This window comes from Lemur catta, chromosome 1 (genome assembly GCF_020740605.2).
Source record: "Lemur catta isolate mLemCat1 chromosome 1, mLemCat1.pri, whole genome shotgun sequence".
NCBI classification, from domain to species: Eukaryota; Metazoa; Chordata; class Mammalia; order Primates; family Lemuridae; genus Lemur; species Lemur catta.
This window is the reverse complement of record NC_059128.1, coordinates 124,905,460-124,932,804: the sequence shown is the minus strand read 5'-3', so window position 1 is coordinate 124,932,804 and position 27,345 is coordinate 124,905,460. Positions and strand designations below refer to the sequence as shown.

At 38.0% G+C, this 27,345-nt stretch overlaps 1 protein-coding gene across 5 annotated transcripts in view; it reads right to left on the bottom strand.

The window, feature by feature from the left end:
* MPP7 (MAGUK p55 scaffold protein 7) overlaps nt 1-27,345 on the bottom strand; it is a 210,289-nt gene that overhangs the window by 99,427 nt on the left and 83,517 nt on the right. For all 5 annotated transcript variants that reach the window (XM_045533134.1, XM_045533150.1, XM_045533127.1 and 2 more), the window contains exon 3: nt 21,442-21,560. In XM_045533134.1, the coding sequence (XP_045389090.1) occupies nt 21,442-21,560 (119 nt within the window). The remainder of the gene's footprint in view (nt 1-21,441; nt 21,561-27,345) is intronic.

The window sequence follows — 27,345 nt, the reverse complement described above, 5'->3', positions numbered from 1 at the left end:
TAAGAGTAAAAAGTAGGATTCAACTCCTTAGGATCTAGCAGTATAGGTCAAATACAACTATCAAAAATTAGGAAGAGAAAGGAAAAAATATATGGAAAATAAATAAGCTCACTTGTTAACTTACTGGCATTATCTGGAAGTAAAAAAAATAGTGTTTTAAATTAGAATTTGGGAAAAGCAAGGTAAAGGATTTTTTATTGGTCACCGTTAGCAACCAATAGACAGTGTATAAGAAGGAGAGAAAGCCTCAATTCTAGAAATCTACCTTAAAACACACAGGGACAAGAAATGTGTAAAATAGCCTGATAAACCTTATCAGGTCAAAAAACAAAGAAGTAATCAAATCCTAATGGAGCCAAGTGAAAAAACCAAAACAAAATGCAGGAGTCAACTTAAAGGGGCTCCCACTGGCCACAGACTGGGAACTTGAGCATCAAAAAGAACAGTAACTACAATAGACCGAAACCCATCAAATACACAAAAATCCTTGAGTTCATAATGATACTAAAAATATAATTATCATTGACTCACTTTGGAGGGTGTGAGAGTACCAAAACAATATTCCGAAAAGTACCAAGTTAAAGGAACTCAAGCATGTATCCTCTTGCTCCTGTTTCAACTGTATTTCAAAATAACCTAAGAATTGACAATGAAAAATTGTTCTGTCCAATTATAAGAAAGTGATTAAATGAATTATGATATAAGCAGCTGATGGATTACAATAACACCACTAAAACTTATGCTTACAAAGGTTGGTGGTGACTAACAAAGAGAGATCTCTTCTCTATCATAAGTGGCACTAAAATGATATATGTTTTAAATTAAAAATAATGGAAATGGGGAGTCAGAAAACTAGAGACCTCAATAAATTTCTAGAAAAAGGAAGCCACAGCACAGAACTAGAATAAACTAGCTAACTGTGTTGGAAAGAGACAATCTGGCCCAGAGGACGCTGTCCTGCTCAGGGCTCAGGGATGCCAGCATGGTGGAAGGGGGAGTAGGAGGTGGGTGCTGAACCCCAAAATACTGAGGGGCTCCTTTTCTTGGCTGACCCAGAATGCCAAGCAGCCACCTAAGCCCCAGGCAGCAGATCCCAGGTTTCTTTGACTGAAAAACTGAAAAGCCATGGAGAAAAACGCCTCTGTATTTTGGAATTTGCAACCTCTCCTCCTACAACCAACAGTAGCTGATTTTTCAGCCTTTCACTCTGAATCAGGGTTTTTCAACCTTGGCACTACTGACATCTTAGGCTGGATACTTTTTTTTGGAGACAGGGTCTTGCTCTGTTGCCAAGGCTAGAGTACAGTGGGCGTCATCATAACTCACCACAGCCTCAAACTCCTGGGCTCAAGTAACCCTCCTGCCTCAGCTTCCCAAGTAGCTGGGACTATAAGAGTGCACCACCATGCCTGGCTAATTTTTTCCATTTTTAGTAAAGATGGGGGTCTCACTCTTGCTCAGGCTGGTCTCGAACTCCTGGCCTCAAGCGATCCTGACACTTCAGCCTGGCAAAGTGCTAGGATCACAGGCATGAGCCGTCGTACCTGGCCTGGATAATTCTTTATTGTAGGGGACTATCCTGTGCATTGAGGGATATATTAGCAACATCTCTGGGGCCTCTGCCTGCTAGATGCCAGTAGCACCCCCTCCTCAAGTCATGACAAATGTCTCTGGATATTGCCAAATGAGCAGGGCAGCAGGGGGAGCAGGGATCACCCCCCCAGTTGAAAACCACTGCTCTAAAGTGAGTCCATCAGTCACCAGGCCTTGCCTCAGCACACAGATCTGCCAATTAGCTTTTTAACACCTCACTATTAAATACAGGCAGAGGACCAGAATTAGTAGACATTTGAGGAAAGCCTCCAACAGGATAAACACCAAGCAGGCAAGCAGACAAAAAAAAAAAAAAATTCCCAGAGTAAACAAGGATTCTGAATGAAATTAAGTGAATCTAAAACAAAAACAAAACCATTCTACTGAGTACCCATCAACAAACAGAGTGGCATGATGTTAAAAGCACAGAACTTGAGTACCAGACCACCTGGGTTTGAGGCCAGCTCCACCACCTAACTGGTTGTGCAAACAGTCAAAGCAGTTCTGCTGATCTTTACAATGGGGGCAAAGATTACTGTCTGTCTCTTAGGGCTGCTGGAAGAGCTAAACAAAGCACTTGGAACTTTGAAAAGCTCATGGAATACAGGAAGTGATCAATAAAGAGGTTTTTGCTTTGCTTGTTTTAATTATCCTCAGAAAGATTCTATAATGTATCCATGGAATAAGACTAGGATGTTATGAAAAAGGAACAGAGACACCCCTTCCAAATATATTGGAATTAAAATCTTTACAGCAAATTTTTCAAAAATTAAATAGAAAGATAGGAAGTAAAAATTGAGAAAGCAAAAAGTAGAAGAAAAAATGAGACTACTAATCCAGAAAGATCAATATCCACCTAAAAGAACTTCCAGAAAGATGGAAGAGAAAAGAGCTGAGGGAAGGAAATTATCAAAGAAGTAAGATCTGAAGAGCACAAATCTCCACGACTGAAAGGCCCTTGGATATAAATATTGCAATGACACTTAGCATTGTGACATTTCTCCTCCCACCTACTTATAAGCTGGTTAATCCTCAAGCAACCTTCAGATCTCATTTAACTCACTCCGTGGTCACTTCTTCAACAGACTTCCCAGACTCTGAGCAAATACCCACTGCTTCATCCATGACATACTTTAAGCACCAAATGTCCAAGTCTCAGCTATAATTTTATACTTATTCAGGTGATTGAGTATTGATTCCAAGAGTCATGTGGTTCAAGACCACCATACCTGTTTTTTACCTTGTATCCCCATCATATAACACAATCTACAATAAGCATTTAAATACGTTATATGAATGAGCTGTATAATATAATTACTGATCCCTTGGAAATATAATACGTTATTAATTGTAAATACCTCTACTACAAAGTTCCACAGTTCTTTACATGACATAAGAAAATTTCACAAGTTTTTCATACCGCTTTGGCCTGAATTTGCTGCTTGTTTTAACCCATCCAATACTGACAAGTTACTTGAGCTTGGTCTCAGATGTCCTAAAGCTGCGGTCCCCAAGCCTGGGCCATGGACCAGTACTGGTCGGTGGCCTGTTAGGAACCAGGTCACAGAGCAGGTGGGTGGTGGGCAAGCGAGTGAAGCTTCATCTGTATTTACAGCCTCTCCCATCACTTGAATCACCACCCAAACTCCACCTCCTGTCAGATCAGCAGGGGTATTACATTCTCATAGGAGCAAGAACCCTGCTGCAAACTACATACATGAAGGATCTAGGCTGCACTGCTTATGAGAATCTAACGCCTGATGATCTGCGGTGGAGCTGGGGTGGTAATGCTAGTGCTGGGGAGTGGCTGCAAATAAGGATTATCATTAGCAGAGAGGTTTGACTGCACAGAGACCATAATAAACCAATTGCTTGCAGACTCATATCAAACCCTATCAGTGAGTGTCAAGTGACAATGTAATAATAATGGAAATAAAGTGCACAATAAATGTAATGCGTTTGAATCATCCCGAAACCATCCCCACCCCCTGTCTGTGGAAAACTGTCTTTCATGAAACCAGTCCCTGGTGCCAAAAAGGTTGGGGACCGCTGTCCTAAAGGAATGAGCGCCACCTAGTGGAAGTACATAAGATTAAAAAGTAGCTTGAGGCACTACCTAGATTTACTAGGCACATAATAGCGACCAACCAAATATTTATTCAAATTAAAAGCCAAGTTTGTCAAGCAACGAAAACTATATCTTTATCATCTGTATAATTTATAACACGCCAATTTGAATAAATAAAATTCACAAATAAAATTTATTTTTAAAGTGGCAGTTAACATCGTTGAATTTACCTCTGAACTGAATTAAACAAAGAAATAAAAACAATAAGGAAAAAAGCAATTATAGATGCTAGGCTAAATAAGTACAGAAGAAAATGAAGTTACAATTAAAACACTAATTGCACATGAAAATACAGTTTGATATATTAAAGGCTGGTTTTAGTTAAATTAGGAAAGCTCTTTTATCAGAAAGGGGTGTGTGTGTTATATGTTGATATTGACAGCCCTTGCTTGCTAAGTAAAAATAACCATGTGAAATTTAGTAACAAAAGGGAACATAAGAACAACATAGATGTATCTGTCTTCCATTTTTACCAGTGATGAGAAAGAACACAAAATCAAAGGAGGTATGATCTGGCATGGCACACTCCTGTGCTATTACGTTACACTGGAACAATCAAGTTAATGAGAGACACTTATTACACATCACCCTTTCCCAAGCCCTGCCACAGTGCTTAGGAGGCAGATGCATGTCTATCAAGAAAGAAAATGTAAAGGTTACAAAGTTTTAACGAGAAAATGAATATTAACTTTTTACAGTGTAACTGTCAGATCAAGAGCAACCACTTAAAAATAACTAATCTCATGGAATGTTAATGATTGCATTTATTTTAACTTCTACATCACTAAGCTATATATGAAAAATAGAACTGAAATGTGATATAGTGAAAATACTTGTTAGAATTAGTAGGTTAGACCGTGGGAAATAAACAAACCTCTAAATCTCAGCGGCTTGTAACACGAAGGTTTATATTCTCCCCGGTGCTCTCTGTCCACTGCATGTCCTCTGAGAACTTTGCTCCACGTGCTCAGACCCAGGTGGAGAGAGCTGCCACCACCTGGAACATCACCAGTCAACAGGGGGGCCGGAGGGATGGGGACATGACACCAATAGTGCTCTGGCTCCTACAGGCTTCTGCCCAGCAGTGACACATTTCATTTCTGCTCACATTTTATTGACTAAATAAGTCACAAGGCCATAACTAATGTGAAGAGGTGGGGAAATTCAATCTTAAAGTACCTGTGAAAAACATGACCACAGGGTAGATGAATGGGTGGATGGATGGAAGGAAGGATGGAAGGATGGTTGATAGGTGGATGGGTGGGTACGTAGATAGATAAAGATATAAAAAACTTTTTTGATTCAGAATGGATCATTTGAAATTAATTTTATATATACAAAAGCTTATAATTTCACTTCTAGTTTCTTTATAATAAATTTACATTAATGTCTTATTTATAGGATTACAATAAAGTATTTCATGTAACATTTTAAACTTTAAAAAATACTAAATTTGAAAATGTTAAAAATTTTCTGAGTATTTTATGTGAAAATGGAAAAGAATTATAAAACCAATATAATTCAATAATTTCCTTTGGTAGTATATTATTTCTAAACCTTAATCACCAAAAAACACTGCTAATTCCTCCTACCTTTATTGACATGTAGAAATAGTCACAATAACCGTTCATTTTAAACCAGCTGGATTAAAAAAAATCTTTATTAATTGACATCTATCTATAATGAAGAGGACACAACTTACGCCACAACTTAAGTTGATTGAAAAAAATGAACTGTGCTCACCAGTAATTTATGAATAATCATGATACTTCAATAAACAAATCCAATGGCATGTGAGCATTTATTACTGTGCGCCCCAAAGCAGACACTCAAGTATTTGTGAAATGAATGAAAAACAAAATGGGCAAGACAGAGCCTGGAAGTGAAGGTGATATAGTCTCCCTTAAGCCCTCTCTCTTGAACACCTACTAACTACTCTTCGAGGCAACGTGGAATAAACAGGGATAAATTATACACAGATCCTGCCCGAAAAGAACTTCATTCAATGAACAAATATACCCGTAATTACACTAGGTGCTAAAAATACATTCTGTAGATGCTTCCAACCAGATGAGAATATTAGATCAGGGCAAACAGTCTCAGAGGACCCCTCTCGAGCCAGCATATAAAAATAAACCAGACCTCAGACTTGGCCGGGGTCTACACACACCTCAGGCTCTTACACACACTCTCAGTGAGATCCACTGAGCTAATAAGAATTTTGTGTTAAATGGTGGGTCTGTAAAGGTGCCATTGCTTCTGCATTTAAGACGGGGAGAAGGCTTTCTGTGTGGATGTATGTTTTAACACTTATGAAAATTATTAGAAAGGATGGAATGAGCGCAGACCAGGAGATATTTACAATGCACACAAAGATCCAGCATCAGAATATATGAAGTAATTCCCACATATCGACTAGAAAAAAAGACAACCACAGGGGTAAAAAATCAGGGAAAGGATATAAAAAGGAAACGAAAGTAGCCCATAAACACCTGTCCAACTTCTAATATTCAAATAAATATAAACTAAAACAGGGAGATGGCATTTAGAACCAATCCTGTTGGCAAAAATCTAATAATTCCAAGTGCTGAAATGGATGGGAAGTAATGGGATCGTGGTGCAATCACGTAGCAGGGCAATTTGGCAACATCTAATAAAGTGAGACATACATCCCTACAGTCCAGCAAACCCATTCTTAGGTGTGATCCTTACAGAAGCAACCGCATATGCGTACAAGGAAAACCTAAACAAAAGTTATTTACTGCTTGTTTCCAGGAGTGACAAGGAGATAAAGGCATTTCCGGAGGTAGGGACACGGGACTCTTGTACCTACAAGGCCACTTTCAATGTAAACACCCAGAAAGAGGAGAAGAGCTACTTTGTGATCTAGTCCCATAATGCCATACATTGCAATGGAAATGAATAAATTAGAGCTTATTTCATTACCATAAGTAAATATCACTAACAAAATGTCAAGCAAAAAAAGCAAGTTAAAGAAAGATGCATTAAGTATGATTCTATTTATAAAAGTTTTAAAACATAAAAAATTATATCGTACATTGTGAATACAAACTCAAGATGGAAGTTACCTCTGGCAGGCAAAAGAAAGGATTGTTGACAAGGGAGGGACGTATTCAGACTTCATCTGAATCTGTAACATTCTCTCTATTAAGCTGTGTGGTGAATACATGGGTGTTCAATATATTGTTCTCATTTTCAATGTCCAAAATATCCTGCAACATTTTTAAGGTGAAGGAAACGTTAGAAAATGCACGCTTAGCCAACTCGAGAACTTTCTCAAGAATTTCTAATCACAGACTGTATTAATTTTCATTGCAATTTTAAAGAGTGAGAGCAAAGAAATAAAAAGGCAAGAACAAACATTTATTAGGGCAAGAAAATACTATCCTGAAAACATACCTATGTCGCCAAAGGGACATTGAAAAGACTGGTGCAAACTCGGGCACGCAGCACTGAACATGGCTGACAAAAAGGCAGAGAGAAACAGAATGAGGAAGATGATGATAATACTAATAATGACTATGTACCAGATACTAAAGCACATTTCATATATTAATTCATTTAATCCTCATAACAAGGACACAAAGTAGATACTACTATGACTCCCATTTTATATATAAGGAAAGTGAGGACATATGATAATGTTGTTGTTATTCTTATTCTTGGCACAATATTCTCAGCCCGGCCAGAATCCGAGTCCAGGCACCGCGGCTCCACAGTGCTGGCTCCGAACTGTGACCGCAGATGCCTGCCTGTTCACGAGAGGACAGTACCTGGGTTTCCAGACACACAGCCTAGTTAGTACTCAACATACCCAACTGTCCGTGACTGCGACAACACAGAAAAAGAGGTGAACAGGCAGACACAGGGACAAGGAAGTGATCATGAGACTGAGAGAAAAAAGAAAAGAAGAAAGAACGGAGGCAGCAGAGGTCCCAATTTGATCTGAACGCATTGTGACAGCTGTCCCAGAGGTACAAGATTTCTTCTCTCCTCAGCCACACGCTGAACTCGCTCTTTCCTTCCTCTCAGGATTATTAAACAAAAGGCCTAAAGTACCAAATTAAACACCAGCCAACACTGTCCGGTCTCTCCCTGCAAAGCAAGCAGACTTTACACAGAAAGTTTACTTGTAATTCTAAATTTTTTTTTTAATTTTGGGACACATAATCTATAAATACAGTTAAATACGGTGGCTAGGCCTCCAAGCTGGCCCACAAACACATGTTTAAATCCATTATGTGAAATTTCACCCTGACCTTGAGTTTTATTCAAGCGGAATTTGCATTTCTGTGCACCTTTTTGCATAATCATGAGAAGTGAGGACCAGCGACATGTCCACCACACTCCTGAGAAACAGGCCCCTCCCTCTCTCTATCTGGGTCTACCTTTTGTCATTTCCTGAGCAGTCACTACCATGCCAACTCCTGCAGAAATAATACTACAATTTTCTTTATTGTGCACATTAGAAATTGGTGCCTAAATATCCTACGCTGAAATTGTGACAATTCTGATATATTTTTTAAAAATAATTTTAAATAAAGTAAAAGAAAACAGGTATGCCCCTCAAGAGAGCTGTAGAGGGCAAGAACTGTGATATTTTAAAATCATTTTACTCTAGATAAAAACAAATACTGGAGACTGATTTGCTGCCAGTGATTCCACAACGTTCTGTAGTTAATATACTTCGAGAACCAATCTGGAACGTCAGGACCACGCTGCCCAACAGCTTCCTGGCAACAGGATGTGACCTGCCGCCCGCCCTGGCTTTGAAGCAAGGGATGCAGAAAAAGCACAATCCCGAGACTGGGTAGTGAAGGGAGATGATCCAGGCCACTGGGTTTGCACATATGCTTCTCACTAAACCAGCCGCTCACCTGCTGGGGATGGAACGTAGAGCACTTTGGCAATACCTGGTGAAGTGGGAGATGCTCCACCTCTGCGCCCAGCAACCCCCACTGCTCATTGTGATGTGGAGACAACCTGGACACGTCCCTCCTGGAATGCCCACACCTGAGAATAACAAGAACTGCCGCGAGAGGGAAATGACAGCATCACAGGCTTCCTGACTCCACGCGTTCTGATGAATGGACTCTTCCGAAGTCAGCAATTTCTAGGTAAGAAACTCCCCACATTTGTTTTAGCAGAGCACACAGACTCTCTATTTTTAAATTAAGAAACACTATAAATGCAAGATGGTAGTTCTGAAGCTAAGCATATTTGAATCACCATCTAAATCTCACAATAACTTCCAAAAGGCACTGTGACGTCACATTAAATGCAGCCCCGGCGGGAGGGCACAGTCCCATCAAGCATTCACAAACCTGGCTCCGTCCTACCCACAAGCGAGTCTCTTGAAACGGATACTTATGGCCACTGTTCTGAGAGTGTGAATCACAAAAGCAACAATTTGCTCAGGGTCTCAGGAATTTCTATCTTCAGGCCTTACATGTTTCTGTGCCTGAAAAAATGTAAACTATAATGTAAGAAATAACTTCGTCTGGCTTCTCCACCAGAGCTGGCTGGACAATTACCTTTGATTGGCCATGGAGCATTACCAGCTGCTGATACCCAGTTCTCTACTCTGCAGACCAGGTGGTCACGGATCACTCACAACGTCTGGCTGTCTTTTTCTTTTTCCTCCAACCCAAGGCAAATGATATTTCAGAGGCAAGAAACATAATCTCCCCAATGGGTTTACTCTCTGAACTTAACACCAGCTCTTCCCTCCCGAAACAGCACAATTTGTTTCTAAAGGGCCCTATACCTTGAATATTTTATAAAATAATTTTTTCAGCCTTGAATCTGATTCACTACTATGTAAATACCACCTCCCCCACCCAGTATGATGCTTTTCATTGCTTCTAGATTAAAAGAAGAGAGGAACTTAAAGGGCCCGAACAGAAAAGAATTTATAAAACCACTGCTCCATGAAATTATCTTTTTTAAATAGCTTGACTGGATCAATCATGCCAGAAGTAAATACTTTCTAAGCAAAAGCTCATGGTGCTAATTTTATTAAGAATATTTGAGTTATTGAAAGATTAAGATCAAGGATTATCTTCAAACTGGCCTTTCATGTTCCAAAGTTTCCAGATCGGAGATATAAAATTTTAAAAGTGTATTCTTGTTCACAGGTTGCTCTGTGAGCAACTGCTCAAGATTTACTTAGACTTAAGATTAAGATTTTTCAGTTTTAGAATTCAACCTAAGTTCACAAGCATTAAAAACGTTACAAAGTCATATTAATATAAACTCCCACCAAGTTATCCCTCATATTTTGCTTCTACTGGGCAACTAATATGTCCACAACTTTGTATGTTTCATTAAAAATAAAATTTCAGGACATGTTTAAGAAGAGAAACTAGATGTTTCAGATTACCAACATAATTACTTCTTAATACTAAATAGTGGGTATTTGTTTTAAATTATAGATAAATAAAACTAGGAATTTGTTTTACCTCAAAAAAGTGTTCACCTGAGTAGGCAACTAAGAGATTATCATGGCACTTACCAGTGCCACCTGGCCTTAGTTATATGCACTACAGTGGTTTATAGTGGGCTGGTAAACAAATGAAAGCAGTGACCCCCAACCTTTTTGGCAGCAGGGACCAGTTGTATGGAAGACAATTTTTCCACAGTCGGGGACAGGGGGCGGAGCTCAGGCGGTGACGTGAGTGACAGGCAGCAGCTGTAAACACAGATGACACCCTCCCTCACCACAGCTCACCTTCTGCCGTAAGGCCCATATTTCCTAACAGGCCATGGCCCAGGGATGGGGGACCACAGAATTAAAGGATTTTTCTGTTTGTCAGGGAAAAGAAAGAAGAAAGAAGAGTAATCATTAATATTACCATGATGTCTTCTAGTGAGGACTACGGGGCCTCTGATGTAGCTCCATGTTTTGAGTGCAATGGACCAAAGTAGCAAGCAAAAAAAGTTCACTTCAGTTTAATTTGCAAAGTTTTCAAGTTCAAACATGAAGCCTGAGCGAAAAAAAGCTCTACCTCTACCTCTAGAGGATAAGAGTAAGCATGACATCAGACTTCCCGTTAGAAACCATACCAGATGAGATTGGAGGGAAATACTGCAAGTGTTGAAAGAAAAAAACCTCCAATCTGGGCTTCTGTTTCCAGTGAATTATACTTCAAAAGTGAAGGAGAAATAAAACTCTTTTGGACAAACAAAAACTCAAGGAATTTGCCACCAGTAGTGCCTTGCAATAAGTGTTCAAAGAAGTTCTTCAGAGAGAAAGAAAATGATATAGGTCAGACACGCAGATCTACATAAAGGAAGAATGTCAGAGAAAGAATAAATAAAACAAAATCTTTTATTTTTCTTATTCTTAATTGATCTGATAGCTATTTGTTCAAAATAATAATAGCAGTGATGTATTGGGGGATCATAGCATATGAATAAGTAAATAGGTGACAGCAATATTATAAGAGATGAGAAAAAAATAATGCAAATACTGTTATACGGTACCTGCACTACCTGGGAAGTAGCAGAGTATTATTTGAAAGTAGACCTAGATTAGTTGTAAATGTATGTTGCTAACTATAGGGCAATAAATGGAATCATATAAAATGTTCAACTAAAAGCAGAGAAGGAAGAAAGAGATAGGGTAATAAAAATAAAATTTAAATAACAAGTGCAATGAATCAGTTGCAAACATGGTAAACATTAACCAACTGTATCAATAATCACTTTATATGTGAATGGTCTAAACTTAACAATTAAAAGACGGACAGTCAGAGTGCATAAAAAGAAAGACCCAATGATATGTTGTCTACAAGAAATTCACTTTCAATATAAAACACAGACAGATTAAAAGAAAAAGGACGAAGAAAGACAAACCATACTAACACTAACCAAAAGAAAGCTTGAGTACATATATCAATTTCAGACCAAGAAGATGGCAGAACAAGAAACATTTTCAGGGATAAAGAAGGCATTACATAATGTAAAAGGGGCCGATTCTTTAAGAACACAAAACAATCCTTAACGTGTATACACCTAACAAGGGAGCATCAAAATACATGAAGCAAAACTGATAAAATCACAAGGAGAAATGGACAAATCCACTATATACCTGGAAACCTCAACACCCTCTATCAGTAAGTGACAGACCCAGCAGGCAGAAAAATCAGTAAGGATATAGGTAAACCAAGCAATACCATCAACCAACTAAATCTAACCGACATTTATGGAACACTTTATCCAATTACAGCAGACACGCATTCTTCTCAAGCTCTCAGAGAACGTTCAGCAAGACAGACCACATCCTGGGCCATAAAACACAATGTAAATCTAAAAGAATGGAAATCACACAGCATACATTTTCAGACCACACCACATTAAACTAGAAATCAGTAACAGAAAGGCAGCAGGAAAATCTCCAAGATTTGGGGATTAGACAACAATTCTAAGTAACACATGCATCAAAGAGGAATTCTCAAGAATACTTTAAATGAAATGAGAATGAAAAGGCAATTTATCAAAATTTGTGAGATGCTGCAAAAGCAGTGGTTAGAGGGAAATGTGTAGTATTAAATGCATATATTCAAAAAATAGAGAATATTTAGAAAAATCTAACATTGATGATCTAACCTTCCACCTTTGGAAACTAGAGGAAGAGTAAGCAGAAGAAATAACACAATTAGAGCAGAAATCAATGAAAGTGAAACAGGAGAACAGCAGAGAAAACCAACAAAATCAAAGCTGGTTCTTTTAAAAGATTAATGAAATCGATAAACTTACAGCCAGGCTAGCCAAGAAAAACAGAGAGAAGATACAAATTACAAATACCAGAAATGAAAGAAGGCAACGGTACTGACCCCATGAACAGTAAAATAAAGAATTATTATGAACAATTCTATGCCCTCAAATCTGATAACTTACATAATATGCACCAATTCCTTGAATGACATCAGTGACAAAAACTCAAAAAAAAAAGAGGCTTATATTTATTAAAGAAATTGAATCAATAATTAGCAAACTTCCAAATCAGCAAGCACCAGGCCCAGATGGTTTCACTGGTGAATTCTACAAAACACTTAAGGAAGAAATTATACCAATTCTCTCAATCTTTTCTAGAAAGAAAAAGAAAAAAGCAAGCAGAGAATACACTCCTACCTCATTTTATGAGGCCAGCATTACCCTATTACCAAAACCAGATGAAGATATTACAAGGAAAACTTAGACTGATCTCTCTTATGAACAGAGATGCAAAAATCCTCAACAAAATGTTAGCAAATTGAATCCAATACATAAAATTAATCATATACAGGTTGTACATCCCAAATCCAAAAAATATGAAATCCAAAATGCTCCAAAATCCAATACTTTTTGAGGTATTACATGACACTCAAAGGAAATGTTTGTTGGAGGATTTTGGATTTTCAGATTAGGGATGCTCAATCCATTAAGGATCTGCAAATATTACAATATCCAAAAATATCTGAAATCCAAAACACTTCTGATCACAAAGCACTTTGGGTAAGGGATTTCCAACCTGTATTACAACCATGTAAGATTTACTCTAGGCCTGTAAAGGCTGTTTCAATATTTAGAACTGAATTTTTATAACACTTCACATCAATAGGCTAAAGAAGAAAAATCATATGATCATATTGATAGACGCAAAAAATTTTTGAAAGAAAAAAATTCAACACTTATTCATGATAAAAATAATAAAAACTCTCAGCAAACTGGGAACAGCAAGAACTTCCTCAACTTGAGAAAGAATGTGTATAAAATACCTACAGCTAACATCATATTTAATAGTGAGAAATGAGATTCTTTCCCCTAAGACTGGTAACAAGGCAAAGATGTCCCACCTCACCACTGATTTCTATTCAACCATGTACGGAAATTCCCAGCTAATGCTGTAAGACAAAAGGAAATAAAAGAAATACAGATTGAAAAGAAAGAAATAAAGCTGTCATTGTCTCTAGATGAGTATCTATAAAGAAAATCCCAAAGAATCAACAAAAAACCTCTCAGCACTAATAAGCAATTATAACATGGATGTAGGATTACAAGCTTAATATACACAAATCAATTACTTTCCATTACCAGCATTGAACAGCTGAGATTTAAAATCAGAAATGCAATACCATTTCAAAGCTATAGCAGCAAAAATAATAAAATATCTAGACATGAATCTAACAAGATACAGCATGTACGGAATCTAGATAAGGAAACCACAAAACTCTGATGAAAGAAATCAAAGATGATCTCAATAAACAGAGGAATATTCCACGATCATGGACAAGAGTACGCAATACTGTTAAGATGTCATCTCTTTCCGACTTGATCTATAGATACACGTCCCAATCAAAATCCCAGCACATTATTTTGGCAGCATGACAAATTGATTCTAAAGTTTATATGAAAAAGCAAGAGACCCAGAATAGCCAACATGATAGTAAAGAACAACAAAGCTGGAGAACGGATCCTACCCCTTAACGTAAGCTGTGAGTTTGTTTGTTTTTTTTTTTTTTTTTTTTGAGACGGAGTCTCACTTTGTTGCCCAGGCTAGAGTGAGTGCCATGGCGTCAGCCTAGCTCACAGCAACCTCAAATTCCTGGGCTGAAGCGATCCTACTGCCTCAGCCTCTCCAGTAGCTGGGACTACAGGCATGCACCACCATGCCCGGCTAATTTTTTCTATATATATATTTTAGTTGGCCAGATAATTTCTTTCTATTTTTAGTAGAGACGGGGTCTCGCTCAGGCTGGTCTCGAACTCCTGACCTCGAGCGATCCACCCGCCTCGGCCTCCCAGAGGGCTAGGATTACAGGCGTAAGCCACCGCGCCCGGCCAAGGTAGCATAGTTTTGATAAAGGAATAAACAAATAGATTATGGAATATAACAGAGAGCCCAGAAACAGTCCCACACAAATAAAATCAGCTGATCTTTGACAAAGGCAATTCAATGGTGAAGGACGGCCTTTTCAACTATTGACGTTAAACCAACTGGATATGCATATGCAAAAATTTAATCTAGACACAGAATTCACATCTTGCACAAAATTAACTCAAAGTGGATCACAGACCTAAATGTAAAACTATAAAACTTCTAGGAGATAACAGAGGAAATCTAGGTGATCTTGGGTTTGGCAATGAGTTTTTAAGATATAAAAACATAATTGAGCACAATCCATGAAAGAAAGAATTAATATTAGACTTTATTAAAATTAGAAACTTCTGCTCTGTGAGAGACACCAAGTGAATGAAAAGACAAAGCACAGACTGGGAGAAAATGTTTGCAAACACATCCCTGATAGAAGACTTGCATCTAGAAAATACAAAGAATTGTTAAAATTCAACAATAAAGGAAAAAAATTCAATAAACAGGTAAAAGATCTGAATAGATATCTCAACAAAAGCTTAAACAGATGACAAAAAAGGTCTCCAAAGATGCTTAATATCATGTGCAAACTGATCAACAGTGAGATACTACTACACATCTATTAGAATGGCTAAAACTCCCCCCAAAACTGACTGTACCAAATGCTGATGAGGATATAGAACAGGAACTCTCATTCATGCTCGTGGGAATGCAAAGTGGTACAGTCACTTCAAAGACAATCTGGCAGTTTCTTAGAAAGCTAAACAATAGTCTTACCCTATGATCTAACAATCTTGCTCCCTGGTACCTACCCAAGTGAGCTGCAAACATAATCCACACAAAAACCTGCACACAAATGTTTGCAGAAGCTGCATCTGTAATTGCTCAACAATGGAAGCAAGGACCATGCCCCTCAACAGGTGAATGGAGAAACAAACGGCTACATATACACAGGGAACACCATTCAGCAATATAAAGAAGTGAGCAATCAAGCTGTAAGAAGACTTGCTGGAGCCCTGAATGCATGTTACTAAGTGAAAGACACCAATCTGAAAAGGCTACACACTGTAGGATTCTAGCTCTATGACATTCTGGAAAAGGAAAAACTACAGAGGCAGTAAAAAGATCAGTGGTTGTCAAGGTAGGAGGGGAGACAAGGTGAAATGTAAAATACAGGGAATTTGCAGGGAGGTGAAACTGTTCTGTATGATACTACAATGGGGGATACATGGCATCATGCATTTGTCAAAACCCAGAGTGAATGCTGATGTAAAGTATGGACTTCACTTAACAATAATGTATCAATATTGGCTCATTAATTGATAAATGTACCATACTAATGCAAGAGGTTAATAAGAGAAACTGGGAAGTGGGCAGGGGGCGCATGGGAGCTATCTGTGCAATTTGCTCAATTTTTCTATAAATCTAAAACAGTTCTAAAAAGTAAACTCTAAATAAAAATAATTCAATGGAAATAAAATGGGCAAAGAATCTAACTAGACATTTCTCCAAAGAAGATATACAAATAGACAATAAGCACATGAAAAGATAGTTAATGTCATTTTAGTCATCTGGAAAATGCAAATCAAAACCACAATGAGGTATTACTTCACACCCTCTAGGATAGCTGGGATCCCAAAGTCGGATAAAAACAACCACTGGTGGGATGTAAAGAAATGAGAACCCTCATACACTGCCAATAGGATATAAAATGGTGAAATGATGCATCCACTTTGGAAAACAGTCCAAAAGGTCTTCAAAATGTTCAACAGAGAGTACCATCTGACCTAGCAATTCCACTCCTAGATATATGCCCAAGAAAAGTGAAAACAGACATCTACCAAAAACGTGTACACAAATGTTCTTAGCAGATTATTCACAACAGCCGATAGGTAGAAACAACCCCAAAATGCCCATCAGTGAATAAAAGGATAAACAAAATGTGGTATACCCATACAATATTATTCATCTGTAAAAAGGAATTAAGTACTGACACACTCTACAACATGGATGAACCCTGAAAACATTGAGCTGAGTGACAGAAGCCAGGTACCAAAAAACCACATTGAACATGATTCCCATTTCCAGGAAATGTCCAGAATGGGCAAATACAGAGACAGAAAGTTGCCTGGGGCTGGGATGGGAGGGAGGATGCAAAGACTGGGGGATGACAGCAAGTGGTGCAAAGTTTCTTTTTGAGGTTCTAAAATTAATTGTGGTGATGGTTGTGTGAATATTCTCAAAATCACTCAATCGTCTACTTCAAGTGGGTGAATTGGGTGGTATGTGAATTACGTCTCAACACCTGTTACCAAAAAATGCTACCTTCTAAATGTTGATGACTTCCAAATACATTTCATAAATAAAAATATAAATATTGCATGGCTCGTACTTAAAATAAAAATTATTAATTGGCTATGTGAAATTCAAATCTAACCAAATGTCCTATATTTTATCTGGCAGCCCTACTCCCAAATCTATTATATCCAACCTAGAATGTAGTTATCTTCAGCTCAAGATCCATGTATCTAACTATACTATAGGTGGATCTATTTGATTATGCTCCAAATACCAAACAAACACAAACAAAACTAAAACTACCTCTCATTTCCTCTGAAGAGACAGTCAATATGTAAGAACTGGTACCTGGTACCTTAGGGCTTGTATGTTCAGGTTGACTGTGGAGGTCTCCTGTTGCCCCCTCTCAGTCCCCAGTGGCCTGGAATAAACACCAGCTGTTGGATCACACGGCAGGAGAAGCTTCAGTATGTTAGTAAACAGCACACACGCCAGAGAGCACAGGCTGAATTCCAGGCTCCCTGTCTCAAACCAAACTCAGCTCTTGTCTCCCTATACTTTGCCACCGTCATCCCTGACCTAGAAATCTCACACCCCATCCAATCTCCACAGTCCTTCTTTATTTTGATTATTATTAATAGCAGTGTCTATGTTGCCTCAACTGGCCTCGAACTCCTGGGCTCAAGTGATCCTCCTGTCTCAGCCTCCTGCACTGTTGGGACTACAGACATGCACCACCATGCCCAGATTACACCAATTTACCTGTAAAATAAAAATCTGGTATCTCCACTCCCCTGCTTGAAACCTGTCAGTGCAATGGCTCCCACTGTCTCAGGGTGAAGGTCGTCCACCTTCTGTGTGGACTGTAGAGGTCCACTCTTGCCAGGTGTTCGCTGTGTCACTCCTTCTGCCTGACCTCCCATCCTGATCCATACCAGAAACCCTTACCTGAGCCACTCCTGGCCAGCATGCAGATCCCAGCCTGAGATACCAAATCCTCCATGAGCCCTTCTCTGAGGCCAGTGTGAGGTACTTGTGCCTCTTATAAAAAGCTCCAAACATGACCTGTCACAGAATATGGAAACTGTCCATCCCCTCATCTATACACCCTCAGGGAGACTGGAGACTGCACAGGCCAGAGACTGGCCTGCCATATTGGACATTTTGGTCCCAGCTGTCCATACAGTCACTGGCATAGAAGAAAGTACTCAACAAAAAGTATGAATCAGCCCATCAATCAATAACCAAAAGATAAAACTATGTAACTAAATGTTGTAAGGGTCTAGCTGAGTATGTGTCATTCATTACTCCCTTAAGACTGAAGTCACAGAAATACATACAATAATTCAATTGCATGAGGAAAATTTTCTTGAAAATATCAATTTGTGTTTGTCGAAATACTTCAAAATCCCAAAAAAGGATAAAATTCAGATTACTACTTTTTTTCCTCCTGCCCCCATACATATTAATCTATACAACTGTTTTAAAGGGTAGGGGGAGACACATGCAACTATTTAAAAAGGAACTAAACAATTTGATAGTCTGATCCTAGAAATCCAATAAAATTGTGAGTTAAGAACAAGAATTTCTTAAGGAAACAGAACTACAGCCTTGTTTAAAGGAAATACAATATTTAAAAAGTCTTTATGCCAAGTCTTGTTCTAAAATGAAGTTAAGCCAGATTACAAAAACACATACAACACAAATAAAATTTTAAAGTAAGTAAAGATATCTCAATAGGAAAAAAACACACGAATAGAAGACAAATCTAGAAGTGAGGTTAGGACGCACAATACATGCTTCATAGTCCTACATATTGGCATGAGAAGGGTCCAAAACGTGGCACTACCTTTGCTGGTGGTCTGTCCCATCACTGGGCCATGTGACTTCCAACGGCCCTGCATGTCCACCCTCATAAACTGCACATTTCCATCCCTATACATGGTATTGCCCAAGTTTTCTCTCAGTATCATCTTCCTTCTGATACCTCTAAAGTCTCGTGCTCACCATTTTTGTTATTCTTCAACTTTTCTATTTGAAAATTTAAAAACATATATATCCTCAGCTATAGGATATAGCTATAGCTATAGGACGATCACATTTCCTTTCTAGTGACAAGCTCACTTTCTACAGCATTCCTGCCAGGGCGTGGCTCACTGTCCCAGGGTGGCATGCCAGGCCTGCCGCCCTGCCAAACTGCCTCTTCCTAAGTATATTCTACATTAGACCAAAGAGTTACATATATTTAAAACCGCGTGATGTGATTTACAACCGCTTTTTTTTTTTTTTAACACAAAATAAGATGATGACAATGAAAATTCTGTGCTGGAATAAAATCAAGTTTTGTGTTCACCCAGTTCTAAATCACAGACTAACAGCTTCAACTGCAGGCAAAAGAGCATAAAACCAAAGCACATTTTGATTCACTCTAAAACTAAGCCTTTTCAAACAAATTCCTTTTGCTCTACCAAGATTTATGTACAAAAGCTGAAGGCTTCTATCCTCCAATCTTAAATAGATGCACTTGGAATACAGTTAAGCGGTTTGTTCCAGCTGTTTAAAGCTACAATCCCATGAGCCTGTCTCCTGGAGGCATTGCAGACTTTACATATTTGAAAATTAATAGAATGGGTCAGTCAAAGGACACACTTGAGGTCTGCATCTGTTAAAAGTTGGAGATGGGGGAAACTATTAAGAAATTGAGAATGTTCTAGAGGTACGTAATAAAACTAATTTTAAAAATACACTTTATAGTAATTACGAAAAATACTTGGAATACTATTAATATATGTGTTATTGTGCTATCTAAATACTAGCAACATGAGTTTGTTTCACTGTTTTTATGAAACCAGATATCAGTATCTGCCAGTATGCTACTTAACCACTTATTATTGACATATACTTTGAAAAACAGCCAAAGCTTAAAGTTCAAGCCAGTGTAACTAAGAATTTGTTTTATACATTAGTTTTATTCTTTTAATAGAAATAACAACCATCTCTTGTAGTTTTTTTTCTGGTCCTTCACATGCTATGATAATTAACTTTTTTCCTCAATATTTAATAATGCCTGCTTAAATCTGCCTACCCTATATAATTGTCAAAGAACTTAGATCGTCACTATTTTCTTTGAAACTCACAAACAACCTTGTCAACAGGTATTATAATTTCCATTTTATAGGTAAGGACACGAGATAGTAGCTTTGTTATAAATAAATACAAATAAGCATCCATTATTTGGGGGCATGCTTACTTAATGATTAAGGGATGGTGATGCCACTTCAAGTACATTTTATTCCTTCTATCAAAAGATCAACTCAATCTAAACAAAGTCATAGCTATTCAACTTCCATACATCCAACACATTTTTATGGTTGCCCCATTAAGTCAGAAACTTCATCAATTATAATCCCAAAACCATTTCTAATAACCCCCAAGATGGCAACTAAAGTACCTAAACTTATTCAGAGCACAAGAATACCTTGGCAATTACATTGTTATGAAAAAAAATAGGAAATGAACTACTAAAATGTTGCAGTCTTTAAATATATTGCTAGGGAAAATGTCACGTATCAACACCTTCACTTAAGAATTGTCACTATTTGAAGCACACAAATTTCAGTAAATTTGGTAAGAAAAAAATATTTAAGAATCCTCCTGTTCTGTGAAGCAATGGCAACTCAGAAGTTGCTCATTTTCAAATACCGTACATCAATTAAAAGCCTCTTAGGACAAACAACCATAACAAATTCAGGTGAATTAAACATAGGTCCGGATATTGTTGAGGCATAAGTTTCTACCTCCTACAGACTCAAGTAAGACTCTAAATTTCTTTCAGCTTGAGTTAGATGAGAGAAAATGTAATTCATATTTCCAGAAGCAAGAGTGGCATATTTTCCAGTAAGCTTCTTATTCTCATTTTACTATTTTAAGACTTCTGATCACTCCCAGTGCTGCTGTATGGCAAGCCCTGATTTCTGCTGGGTGATCATTTTCACAGCATGATGTTTTACTAAAACTGTCTCCAAAAACTGTTTTTATTCATATTTAGCTGCAGTGTATTTATATACAAAATACCATTTCAATGGAATTGTGCCAATAAAAGAAACAGCTTACTAGAATTTCAGTTGACTTTGTTAAAGGAAATTATTTTAAATTAATGTGGCTACTGAACTTCTGCCATCCTTGACCTCAGAAAATATATTCCTTCTAATTTTTGCTGTGAACATTTATTTAAGTTAAATTCCAGCTCATGAATGTTGACCATAAAGGAGTCTAAACTTTCCTGCTACTATTTCATATTCTTTTTCTAAACAAGGGTGGCCACATGGTTGCTACATTAGTATGCACAGCCAGATCACCACCATTAAGTGAAATCATCTATGTATTTTTGGTAGAATCTCTAACAACTTCCATGCCCGTCAGTGAAATGGAACAAGGCTGTTTTGTTTTCAGACAGCAACAATTTGATCTCTGGTTTACTAGATGGGGCTCAAATATTTTTCCATATGTTTTTTCGCAAAGAGAATCTGACATCAGCGTGGTTTACCTTTACCAGTGAATGCAAGCATTTTTCACCAAACATATCCCAGAGGAAGGTCAGGTCTTCCTGGCTATCTACATGTGGCTGCAGCTGGGCTGGCAGAGCACTCAACAGCTCATACAGACCTATAAAATGAAAATAAAACACAGAGCGTAATCTTAGAGTGATCTCATTAATTTCACTTAAGGTGTGTGTAAATGACAGCTGGAACATGTCGCTTTTACTGGGTCTGTATTCTGGGCCATCAAGCTAAACACTTCGCCAAAAAAGCAAAGGAAGTTTCTTTTGATTTTTAAATTCCAAAGCATTATGCGTTAAGGGACTAGTTTTCACCTTTCATGGTTGTCAACATTCTATAGCCATCTAAGTTTATATAACCCAAGACAGAAAATGTGTACAGGTTTTCAAAAAAAAAAAGAAGAAGAAGAAGAAAACGCATACATTCCTTTCCTTAATCGTTATTACATTTCCCTCAATGTGAGCCAAAGAGTGAAATGAGTCATGAATAGGAAAAACTTCCTTAGAAGACCAGAAAATTGATAGGGTGGTCCATTAAAAAGGTTTTGTAGCTTCCAAATAGTTGCTAATAACATATAGCCTCAAAAACACTTGCATTATCTAACATCCAAAAGAAAGTTCTACAAAGTCAGACAAAATAAATCACACACGGGGCTGCATTATTGTAGTCAACGATTTTAAAAAAACAAACTATGTAGCACTTAGTTTGAATTTTGGAGATGTAAAGTTTATCTAATACACTCTTGGAAGAGTTAAAGTAACAGATGCAGGCTATTCGTGGCGTCCCACTCGACGCTTGCTAGGGGTAGACAGTAGCGCAGTGTTCCGTGGCAGCGAGCTACACAAACCATCCATCGCCGTCACAGGCCGTCAGACTCCCGTCCAAGAAATGTTGCAACAGCGCCTGCCCGAGACTCTTTAGGGAGGTGACCTGGCAGGAGTCAGTATCAACTCCTAGCACATGTTTCATTTTCCAGTGGGATTACATGAGGTAAAAAGGACAAAATTCCTTTTATTTCTGTCTGCTGTCTACAAAAACACCAAGACCTCCTGGGATCTACAACACACAGGACTGTTGTTATTTTTGGTCTGAGTAAGTGCTGCTGTTTATCAGAGAGACAGCTTTACAAGATATTTAACTGGTTAAAAAAAAAAAAAAAGATAAATTATGGGCTGCTGATTGGTATATCTATTATCTTCCTAAAGCATTATAATATTCTGCTCATCAGTGATAATTCAAAACAAAATGCCTTAGGTACCACTTTGAAAGTCAGATATGTAATGGGAGGCTGATTAAATTCAAGCATTCCAGGGGCTGTATTTGGCTCAAAAAAGCTAAAATACTCAACAGAAAAAGAAAAAAAAAATTTTCTCAATTATATCCATAAATATTCTTGGTGGTTTACATTTATTCCCTTAAAAACATGGCATTCTGCCTAAACCAGCTTTTATTTACAATCTAGTAAAACTATTTTTAAGGTGTCTCAATCTAACTCACTCCATAATAATACAGGTCTCATTTACATATATATATATATATATATATATTCCAATAGTGAATTCCAGAATTCCAATAGTGAAAAATACTATAAAAAATATAAAGTTATCAATTGCCAAGATCAGATCAGTGGTTACAGTCAGAGGTTCAAAAATGTGAAATTACATAAAAAGAGGGTAGAATTTCATCATTTTGTTATTGATTTAGGGAGTTATAAAAATAATTACCTATTCCTTGAAGATATGACTTACAGTTTAATTAAGGATATTAATTCAACTGTGGTATAATTTACATGGTATCAGTTGCTGGGAGAATTAAATGAGTCAATACATTAGAACAGTCCCTGTCACATGGTAAGGACTCAATATGTTTCATAGGGAACTCGGTGAGTTTCAGCCACTATTATTCATTATTATTATTATTAATATTATTACTGAAAAAGCAAAAGTTTGGATCAAACAAAACCAAATTCAAGTCCCAGGTCTACACTTAGATGCATTTGCCATAACTTACCTGAGTCTTGTTTCCCTCATGTGTTTAAAAAGAAATGGCAGCCTACACATGTGGTAAAACTGCAAAGAACTAAATACACAAATATACACAGACACACACAAATGAGTCTGTACAAAATCTGAATAAGGTCAATGACAATTTCCTAGTTGCAATACTCTATTATGGTTACATAAGGTATTACCATTGGAGAAAAGTAGGTGATGGGCACATGGCATCTCTCTGTATTATGTTTTGCAAGATAATAAAATGTTAATACAAAAAAAAGAATTTGTGATAAATACGGTGGTTGTAAGAATTCAATGAAACAATGCACACGGCAGCATTTAGCCTGTGGCCGGCAAAGAGCAGGCACTTGATAAAAAGTAGTTCTCCTTTCCTTAATCTGCCTTTCTCTAGAATGAAAATGTCATTTCAATTCAATGGTTCAAAGTCAAAACAACAGCTCAGCTATAGATTCCAACTGGATACAATACTATACTCAAAAATAAAACCAGTCTAGTCTTTTACATGTGGAAAGTGTTAACTTTACCCAAGTACTCCTTACATTTTGTGGGAATAAGCCATATTATGTTTAAATTTTTTTAAAAAAATAATTTTTCTTTTAGCAGAAGCTCATAAACCTGAGTTTTGTAGGTTTTATTAGTTTTATGCAACCCTAACTTATATGCCACCACAGGTTGGCATTCTAGTGACAACAGCAGTCCCTTCTCTGCAGCCACCACATCTGGCAACCATGGATGGCCAAAGCCAGCAGAGACAGGAGAGTGCCAACCAGAAATTAAAGACATGGCTAAAAGAGCTACCACGCCAGAGCTGCATTCAGTCTCAATGACGGTAACACAGACAACTATTTTCACTCAAATAAATTACATAGACTCAGAAACCATTTCTGCCCACGCATGAAACTGGGTCTGTGTTCTGACATGTGTTTTAAAACACTCCTATATTCTGTTCCTAGAATTCCAATAGTGAAAAATACTGTAAAACCCAAATGGTTTTGGTCCTGGAGATTCAGAGGGCAAGTAATGAGAGTTTAGATAGCAAGCTACTTGGTCCCTGAGCAAGAGCTGGGACAATGAGTTACCTTGCACCCTGTAGGCATCAAACTCATGAATGTTTCATGCCAATACACATTTATGGTAGCTACATATGAATCAAGGGCTGTTCAAAAATGTAAAGATCTAAGACAAATCGGACAAGGTTCCCATCCTCAGGAGCTGACAGTGCAGAAGACAGGCACAGACAGGTCTGTTATTAAGTACAGGAAGGTTAGAGTGCTCTGGCAAACAAAGGTGAGGGAAGTGGCCAATTCCCGCAGAGGACATCAGAGAAGTAGGTCTTCGCTATGGTTTGCATGTGTTGTACAAAAAGCACCTGTTGTAAACTTAATCCCCCATGCAAATGTTGCGAGGTGGGGCCTGATGAGAAGTCATTAAGCCACAAGGGCTCCTCCCTCACATGTAGATGAATGCTGTTTTCTCGGGGAGGCGGTGGGTTCATTATAAGGGTGCAAGTCAATCCCCTTCTCTCTCATCCTCTTTGCCCTTCCGCCACGGATGACACAGCAAGAAAATCCTCGCTGGATGCTGGCCCCTCGATCTTGGGCTTCACAGCCTCCGAAACTGTGAGCCAATAAAGTTTTATTCATTATAAAGTACCCAGCCTGCGATATTCTGTTACTGAGTTCTTATATTCAGAGCACTATGCTAGTCACTGGAGATAGCACTAAGTACAGAATACACCACAGTCTCTGCCCTCAGAGATCTTACACGAGAATATGCCCAAACATAAAGCAACCCTAATTATAAGGATCTCCTATTTGCCCAAGAAAAGATCCAAAACATATTTTCATCCAAATACACACACAGACAGATAGGCTACCAATGAAATACATCTACTTAATTATCAATATTTCATTATTTATGTCTAATTAATTCAAACATCTAATTGATTTTTAGAGATGTTGATTAAATGCTCATGCTTGTTTATAACATTTAAATTATAATTTAGTTAGGAACACATACTTTAAATTACCTATGAGGTAAAATACATTAATTTAGATATTTGTTTTTTGTCCCATTTGTACATGTCATGCAACCATTTTATTTAAATTCTTCACAATGACTTCCTCATCACTATTGTCACTTTTAGAGCTAGAACATATCATTTTCACTTCTAGGTAAATTGTCTGAGATATAGCACTTTTTCATTATTTTTGAGATGCTGTCACTGGAAATCTGCATTAAGCTGATTACTTTTTAATTTGTCCTGTAACTGTCTATTTTTAATCTCTACAACAGAACCACGAACCACTTAGCTACTATTTAAGTATCTTTAACATTTGTAGAAGTGAGATCACAACCCTTCTCCAAGGAATAATAACTAAATCTAGCTTAAACTTTGTTGTCTCTATTTTAAAGTAATTCTGTCAAGTGATCTCTAAAACCATCCCCAAAACTTAGGAATTTAGGGTATATGAGAATGAATATGCTTTCCCCATTCAACACATTTTTTTATAAGTGGAAAAACAGAGAGAGGTCTCTATGAGAGATTTTGTAAGGACTTGGATAAGGCAGCTCTCTCTTTTCTGAGAGAGAATTTTGAGGAGGAAAAAAATCTCACCTTATATTTGGGTACAGACAATAGATACTGTCAAAGATCCCGGTGAAGAGTTGCAATAACATTACTTCATAAAATTTTTCGGTAGAGAAAATGTAATATTTTTATATTTTATTGATACGTACTGAAGGAAAAGAAAGCAATCACAGCAAAACTAAAATATGTCAAGGGTCAGTTGATTAATAGATATAATAAAAATCATAACAATTTAAAGGTGAGAGCCATCAATAAAGGTAGCAAAGGCTATACTGGAATTTGCAGGACTTGAGCTGAGCTCTAAAAAAGGAAAATAGAACCCGGAAGGGCACATTCTAGACTGGAGAACACCAGTGGAAAGTCAGCAATAATCCTGTTAATCTATACATTTGTTTAGTGCACTGAATCTCAGAACTGAAGAAATCACTAGTAGGTAACCAAACCCTAATTTCCACCTCCTATGTCTGCATCAGGCATGGTCCGGTCTGGAGACAGGAACTCTGCAATAATTTGCACAGGGAAAGTTTAATATAAATAATTATCACCCGTAACAAGGGATTGTCTGTAAAATAGTAAAGAGAACTTGAAAGAGTATCCAGAGCTGAAGGAGAGCACCCAAGGAAGAAACTGTCTTGGAAAAGGGTCTCCTTCCCCAAGGCTGGGATTCGCCTCTCTTTGGGGAAGAGGTGTTTGCAGTCAGCAGATAGGTGGCTGGGCTCCCTGGGCCAGAGCTCCTCCATCCTCACTGGGCAGCAGAGAACACGCCTCCAGGGTGCGGGCGGACAAAAGAAATGAAGAGTCCCTTCCATACCTCCCCCCTGGGGACAGACGGATTGAGGCTGGCAGTCAGGACCTCACAGCCAGGACTGGAAAGCCATAAGCAGCCTGGGGGAGCATAAACTGACAGGTTGGCCAGCCAGAAACACCCCTGGAGCACAGGGCAGGGCTGGGAAGTCGACCTCCGGGATGCCTATGAGACTGGCTGGGAACATGTCCTAAGGAGGAAAGTGTCACTTGCCCCACGTGCTGTTAGTAATCCCGTGAACGCAGAAGCAGCAGCAAATGCCGCCACCTCCTGCCATGTCCCTCCAGCGCACTCTGACAAAACTTAACATTATTTCAAGGCCTAGCTCTGTTTCCCTAGAGCGGGCAACAAGTGTGAATACGGCGGTTGGAGGTAATAAATGATAACTGGATCAATCTTTTACATATAGATTTAAGTGGGGATGCTCTCTTTTTAAGAAAGAAAACCATGTTGTCTTTTGGCTTTTGTTGTGGTGTGGCTT